This window comes from Pinus tabuliformis, chromosome 6 (assembly GCF_031772625.1).
Source record: "Pinus tabuliformis cultivar Carrire ecotype Pingquan chromosome 6, CPIR1, whole genome shotgun sequence".
Taxonomy (NCBI): domain Eukaryota; kingdom Viridiplantae; phylum Streptophyta; class Pinopsida; order Pinales; family Pinaceae; genus Pinus; species Pinus tabuliformis.
This window is the reverse complement of record NC_142292.1, coordinates 1642273389-1642281118: the sequence shown is the minus strand read 5'-3', so window position 1 is coordinate 1642281118 and position 7730 is coordinate 1642273389. Positions and strand designations below refer to the sequence as shown.

At 34.8% G+C, this 7730-nt stretch overlaps 1 protein-coding gene across 1 annotated transcript; it reads left to right on the top strand.

Moving 5' to 3' along the window:
• Positions 1-942: 942 nt before the first annotated feature.
• On the top strand, positions 943-2050 carry LOC149265247 (transcription factor MYB1-like). The gene is made up of 3 exons (XM_089392483.1): positions 943-1107; positions 1208-1337; positions 1476-2050. The coding sequence occupies exons 1-3, from the start codon at positions 975-977 to the stop codon at positions 1990-1992; spliced, it is 780 nt and encodes a 259-aa protein (XP_089248609.1). The 5' UTR covers positions 943-974; the 3' UTR covers positions 1993-2050.
• Positions 2051-7730: the final 5680 nt, after the last annotated feature.

Here is a 7730-nt window from a genome sequence, read left to right as displayed (position 1 = left end):
TAATCTTTTGAATGTTTTGTGGAACAAACCTCACACACAAAACACATTTATCATAAATAAATAACATGACACCTTATATGATATATTTTTTTAACTTGAAAACATTTAAAATATTAAAACACCATCAATAATTATCCCAATGTGAGTACATAACCTGTTATGTTTGATACCCAATACACACTCTCTTTGAATATGTGGAACGTTACTTGTGCAGTGATCACGGAACGTCCGTTAGCAATATAATTTGGGGAAGCAACACGATCATGACATCTCAAATGAACTGTGGACTGTGGGCAAGCCTTCGCAACATATTTTGGGGGACCTGCGCCGTTCGATCAGAGCCATCATCTTTAATTGAACCGTACAAATTCCAGCATACTATAACTAGCTTGGATACTGCATGATCGGTACTTTCCCCTCCAAAATGCAAATACATTCGGCGTTATATTTTGTCGCCTGAATGATATCATTGTTCCGAACTTCCGGTGTACACCATCTACCAGTCAGTCTCAACACTATTCATGATGCACACTCGTTATGATTGCTTCTTGAAACTCGGTGGAAAGTCCAGAGTTTGTAGCCGCCCTTAGTTCATTGAAGCAAGATTTAACTGACCCTGCCCTGTTCCCTGTAGTTAATTAGATGTTTAAGATCGGCAATCCTTAATCACGATCGAAGCTCTCAATCATTGATGCCCAGAAATAGGAAAAAGATGCAGAAAATGAGTTATTTTTCAACGGGCCCACATATGACTCCGACAAATTCTGAGCAGTGGTTAAATATAGTCTCATATTCCTTAAATTTAAACCATAGAAAATCTGCCACAATGTTCACGAGGTCACGTACCTTTCATCACCAGTTAACTATTTTGAGCAGGGAGAAGCTAATATTTTCTATATATACTCAAATGTTTGCAGAAGAAACCAACGAGATCTTTTCCCAGCAAAAGAGATCCGAAGTCCTGAATTTGCAAGATGGGTAGATCTCCTTGCTGCTCGAAAGAAGGGCTCAACCGCGGGGCCTGGACCTCCAAGGAGGATACGATTTTGTCCGAGTACATTCGAATTCATGGAGATGGTGGATGGAGAAATCTACCCAAAAAAGCAGGTGAATCTCAGCAAATCTCTAAGAGTACTCATTTATCAATACAGATGCAAAATATATATTGAGAGACTAAATAAATTAGTGGAGAGAATTTGTTTTGCAGGACTTATGCGGTGTGGAAAGAGTTGTAGACTACGTTGGTTGAACTATCTTCGTCCCGACATTAAACGCGGAAACATTTCCCCAGACGAGGAGGACCTCATTATTCGCCTGCATCGTCTTCTTGGCAACCGGTATGTGGAGATTGACTTCATATTTATTCACCTTGCAGAATTCATCCATTCCCCATGTTGTTGTTACGAAATATTAATGTCATGGTAAGAAGTTCATGCGATATATGTGAGATGTATGTTATTTTTGTGTGCATGCAGGTGGTCGCTGATAGCAGGACGACTGCCTGGGCGAACCGACAACGAAATCAAGAACTACTGGAACACTCGTCTGACGAAGAAGATGCTGTCAGTGACGCAATCTCAACATGAAAGTACGAAAAATCTGAAGACAGTGTCAAAATCTCCTCCCATGAAATATCCTGTGCTCAAAACCATCCCCGTGAGAATAAAAATGGCAGTGAGACAGCCTGAAATGGAAAGACCAAAGGGCTACAATGGTTATGGCTGCAATTGGCATCAGGATTATAATCTGCTCTCGCATCCACCAGATTATGTGTCGGAAGAGTTCTGCAGGGAACCGGCGACAAATGAATTTGAAGTTGTGTGTTTTGATCAAAGCAATGTGCAGGGCGGTAATAGTTTTACCAACGCTGACGATCAAGGAAGGGAAGCTTGGTTCCATAACACACAAGAGGTAGACTGGATTCATGAACTTGATTTAGAAAAAGGGAGCCCACCGTCGCTCGGCTTGTTGCTGTCAGAATCCGACGAGTAATGGAAGGGATGAAATACAAAGAAAAATTGTGTTTGAGTTGGTCATGAGATTTATTTTTATTGTTGGTATATTTTATTTATAGATGAAGTTTTCTAGAGTCCAGATTTATTTTTATTGTTGGTATATTTTATTTATAGACGAAGTTTTGTAGAGTTGAATATGTGCTCTATGTAGTTTTTGATTTGTAAATCGATTCTAAATACTATAATTTCAATCTTTTACTTCTAATTCTGAACACCAAAACTCCAAAGACGAGACTTGGCTTATACATCTTTGGAGACTTGGCTTATACATCTTATCTAAGAAACAATATCAATGGATACTATTTCTTAAAAAATGTAATTCTCTAATTGGCACATTGTTCATATATGGTTGAACAATTTCAATTATAGTCTATCATTTGATCATCAGTTTGGAAATTTAATCCTTGAAAAATTTACGCGATGCTTAATCTTATTTCTACTTGATATGGGATTATGGAAGATTACTCAGATAAAACAGAACCAGTAGATTGAATTTTGGAACTCTATTTACGAAAAAAAAGCCCATATAGTCAATGATGTATAGTACCATGTACCAATGGTTAGGAGAATTTAATGATAATTTTTTCATCTGGGTTCCATTACCATAATATAATATAATATGAATATGTTAATAAACTTGAAAAAATTCTATATACGGCTGAGGAAAAAAAAAATTAGGTTTGATGGCCGTACACAGATCCCATAAGAAACATAATTGAATGACAACATTTATTAATAAACGTGATGTGTGAATTTGCACATCGTAATTACATTGTTGAAGGATTTCAATAGTATTCTCTCTTTTTTAATCATCAAATTGGAAATTCAACCTGCGCACAATTTAAGCGACGTTTAATCGCATTTGTATGTAATTACTTGTACCTTAATACAGAAACTAATGTCCTTCGTCTCATGACTGGATGATGGTCATAAGGAGGGATCCGAATCAGAAGGGTTCAGGGGAGAATATTATCATCGAGAGAATTGTGTTAAAATGGATGATCCAATTGAATTGGTATTTGGAAGGGAACCACCGTATATCAGTCAGAAAACGCTTTGGAAGTCGTCCTGTCATTGCTGTATTATGACAAGTTTGTGGCCAATTGAATTGGAATTTGGAAGGGAACCACCGTATATCAGTCAGAAAACGCTTTGGAAGTCGTCCTGTCATTGCTGTATTATGACAAGTTTGTGGCCAATGAAGTGACATGACATGAATGATTTGGTGTTAGTCAATTGTGCATTTTCAATTAGGAGTAGTCTTTAACGCGACTTTTTGAAAGCCTTTCCGGCGATTTTTTCCGGTGAAAATCCGGCAGTAATTTATTGGAATCCAAGTTTGATAGCTAATTTCTGCACAATGAAACCGTCCCAGGGTTTTTCAGGGTGCTGAATCCGAATATGCAGTTAAAAAACCATTTTAACTGCAACAAATCATGATTTCATCTCAATTTCTTCCGCCGGATTCCGTCACCGGAATCTCAAAAAGTCGCATTATAGACAACTCCTTTCAATTATACATCGGAATCTTACCACATGGATGCTTGAGGATTTCAAAATCTTATTTCAAACTATATTTAGGTTAATGGGCGTTCTTTTAAAAATTAGGGTTTCCCTTCCTGTTTTTTGAAATTATTAGATGGATGTTCAGAATATTCATTTATATTCCCCTTAATATTATTATGGAAGCAGTTCAATCGATATGCTTTTATGCTTTTCAACCACAAAACCAAATTACTACATACTATAGCCACTTTGTCTTTATCTTGTTTTTCCTCTGCTCTCTCTTTCATCTACCTAGAGCCACTTTGTCTTTATCTTATTTTTCCTCTGCTCTCTCTTTCATCTACCTATAGCCACTCTGTCTTTATCTTATTTTTCCTCTGCTCTCTCTTTCATCTACCCAATAGATAGAGGCGTGGAGATTCCACTCGCTTGTGTATGCGTTTCAAATTTACTAGATTACGTGTTTCAATATAACTTGAGTAGGAAGATTCAGAGTATTTAAAAACCTTTATCTAGGGTTAAGACCTTTTTAATCAACTATTTCGCCAAATGTCCTTGCTATATGATTCTGGGTTTATTTGTTCTGCTCCCGCAAGTTGGTACCAGTCTTTTTGGATCTCTGTTTCAAGGCAGAGCGATCTGCTTCACTTTTTTCTTATGTGTTATCTGTTATGTAATCGTTGAAGGGCTGTTTCTTTCTAGTTTTTTATAATCTGTGGTTTTTTTTAAGGACAAGTGGGCTTTGTTGATATGTTGTATAGATTTATCTTGTTTCAAATATGGATGGTTTGGATTATCCGTATCATTTTCTATAATCTGGTGGGACTTTTTTTCAGCTCAATATACAACCATATGTATTTGAAGACTTTTATATTTTCTTAATATAAATCTATGTCGGTAAGGTCCGATAGGAGGTTAGTTGATCATCCCAATCTGTTCTAGAAAATTATGGCCTAGTAATTGAATTATGATTCTTTTGGTGTTGGGTAGGCCTGACATTACTTTCAAGTAATTTCATATGAAGAATGGGTAATGGATATTGTAATTAGAAATTGTGGAGGGTGGTGAAGGTCGTATTTCTGCTGTGATGAATATATTAATACGAATTTATAATGCCACATACATGATATAAAAGGCGTTCTTTCTATAGGGTCAGAGTTTCCAATCAGGAATAATGGATAATAGTACAGTCAGCCTTCATACGGGAAAGGTCTCTTTTCCCTTTACAAATTTTTTTAAGGCATTTAAGAATTTTACCAATCAATCGAATTTTAATTTAGGTTAAGATGAAAATAGCAGAAACAAAATATTGGCTTCAAATCCAGAAATCAATGAACAAGTGTCAAAATTTTCCCAACTCCTATTTCATTACATTTTGGTTAAAATTTGCATTTCACTTAGCAGGTTTGACTTTCCAAGCCAGTGGATAGTTTGAAGACATAGAAAGCGATACATTTAAATATGAAACTCGAGGTGGAATCATCTGGCTCAAATTTGATGCCTAGAGTTTTAAGTAATAATAATGACCTTCCATATAATAAAATGAGAGGAAATATAAACCTATGAATTCAGCATTGGTGGGATATGATTATAAGATGCAAAGAAATATATTAAATGATAAACAATTAAGATAGGTTTGTGAAAGCTTCTCGGAGCAGAATTTCATAGTAAAAATCTCATCTCTCAAAAATTCTTTTAATATACTCATGCACTTAATTATTTATTAATAATATAGACACACATTTAATATTCTGTTACATTAATTATTCATGTTTAATATACTCGTGTTTAACTTAAAAATATTACAATAATATATAATATTATTACACTATCACAACGACATTTTCTAATACTTATTATTATAATAATATCTTTCTTATTATTATCCAGTTAATAAGTTCGAAAGCCTATGCATCTTCCTCAAAAAATTTGCAATCTATCACAGCTTTGAAGCTTTTTCGTGTGTTATATATATATATATATTAATTTGATTTTAATAATATAATAATTTTTTATTTTAAAAGTAGTTGTGTTATAATTTTAATAATTTTGTGTATGTAGGGTTAGTTTGTTTGACTAAAACTGAATTGGATAAATTCTATTTAATGTATTTATTTTCTATTTTTGAGTTGGAGTTTACAAGAAAATTGGGATAAATTATGATGATTTAGTAGAATAGAGTCACTTATTGTTTGCGAGGATGAAGAAGAAGTATATCTTGAATTTTTATGGCTCATATCTAATGTAATTCTTGGCTAATTTTGATAGCTTAAATGTTCACTACTCAAGCCACATGCTAGACTTGCTAGATATTTCCTTTCAAAACATAAAAATATGATGATATAATCTTTATCTCATGCACTATTTAGTTTTATAAATATTTTATAAATAATATAATATCATATTTTATATTGGAGAAAGAAGCAACATAAATCAAATTGATGCTAAGTAAATAACACATTTTTATAATTGTATGATTCATTTTTATAATGGTATGATTTCAAACTCATTTATACTAAATTCTTCCATTGAATCACTATTTATTTGACACACGATTTATTTAATCACTTATATCTAATAATATAAATATAAGTTGTTGCAATTTAAGTTAACATAATTTTAAAAAATGTCATCTAAAGATTATAAGTCTTTACTTATGTGTTAAACTTAAATCAATGGATTCACAGGTCACAAGCTTAGTAAAAATGACAAAAAGGAAGAAAAACCTCCATAATTAATTAATGGAAGAAATGTTAAAGAATAGATAACAATGAAAAAATTAAGTGAACAATTTTTTTAATAGCAAATAGAATGACCGATTATTAAAATTTTGAAGGTAATTTTATATAATAATTATAATAATCTCATGGTCCAACTAAATTAACTTATAAAACCACTTATTTGTGGAACAAGAGACAATTATGATAAATATTTTATTATTTAATTAAATGTATTTAATTATGTTATATATTGAGTAACTTAATAAGTGGATTAAGTGTTCCAAAATGGATCCTAAAACCCTCTAAGTGTTCATATATTTAAAAACTATTGCAAGGGGAAAACATTAACAAATGGCAGAAAACACTATCGCAAAGGAAAAAAACATGGAAAAATGGCCAAAACAGAGTCTATCGGGGACTTGAACAACTTTGCACAGGAGCCGTCGGATGTGGCCAATCAACAATCCAGATCTGATCGGCATATCACAATCAACAGAGGTTATCGGAGGCAGCCATACGACAGTTGTGATAGCGATCAACGCGAGTCAACGAGGACAGTCGATCAAGCGTGCAGATCAATGGCCCAAGTTAACTCGCGATATCGCATCAGCAGAATACAAAGGAGCGCTTACCAACGGCCTGAGGATTATGCGATATATCGCATCGCATTATCGCATTGGAGCAATACAAAGGAGTGGGGCCGATATACTTGCGACTTGCCATAGCCGGACCTGACAGGGATTATGAATGAAATATAATATATTTTGAGTTCTGGATAAAGGAGTTTTTCTATGTAAAGTCACATTTTTGTTAAATAAACGGAAAAACAAAGGAATGTGAATGCAGCGATAAAACAGACCCGAGAGGGTTTATATATGCAATGATATACATTTTGAGTTTCGTATAGAACGGGCTTTCGGGCATGCCTCCAGCGGTAAGTGGTATTGGATGGGCTCCGCCTGAGCCCATACACTGGCTGCCACATGGCTTAGCGCCGGAGAGATAAAACCGCATTTTCGGGTGGGTAACCTCCGTGCACATAAGCCACCCGAAATCAATAGCAACCATTGGATCAACGATCATTTGCGATAGCACACAAAGACGGATCTGAAAGGATTATAGGGTGGGATTGATAATATTGCAAGTCCGATAAGAAGCATTTTTCAGTGTTCTCTATGTATTTCTTTGTGTAAACAAAGAAAATGATAGTTCGGGATTTCAATGCGCCGATGGTCCCTTTCTTTGCAGAACAGGTGGCCACCTTCCCTGAAAGCATTAAAAAATGATTACTTAATGCTCAGAGGGGATTTGAGCAGACAGAGACCAGGAGCTAGAGAGCCCGAAAGAGAAATCGAACAGACAAGCGTCGATTGGCTTAAAAGCCAGTGAATGGCAGAGACAGAGGCAGTCAGTGCCGAGACAGAGAGAAGACAGAGACAGAGAGTGAGAGAGAGAGTCTGTGTACTCAGTAATACTTGAGGGATTCAAG

Excerpts from the sequence above, each read along its gene's own strand:
- LOC149265247 (XM_089392483.1), top strand. The coding sequence starts at position 975 with ATGGGTAGATCTCCTTGCTGCTCGAAAGAAGGGCTCAACCGCGGGGCC. Across the intron at positions 1,108-1,207 it reads AAATCTACCCAAAAAAGCAG|GACTTATGCGGTGTGGAAAG; the intron begins GTGAATCTCAGC and ends TTTGTTTTGCAG. Across the intron at positions 1,338-1,475 it reads CATCGTCTTCTTGGCAACCG|GTGGTCGCTGATAGCAGGAC; the intron begins GTATGTGGAGAT and ends GTGTGCATGCAG.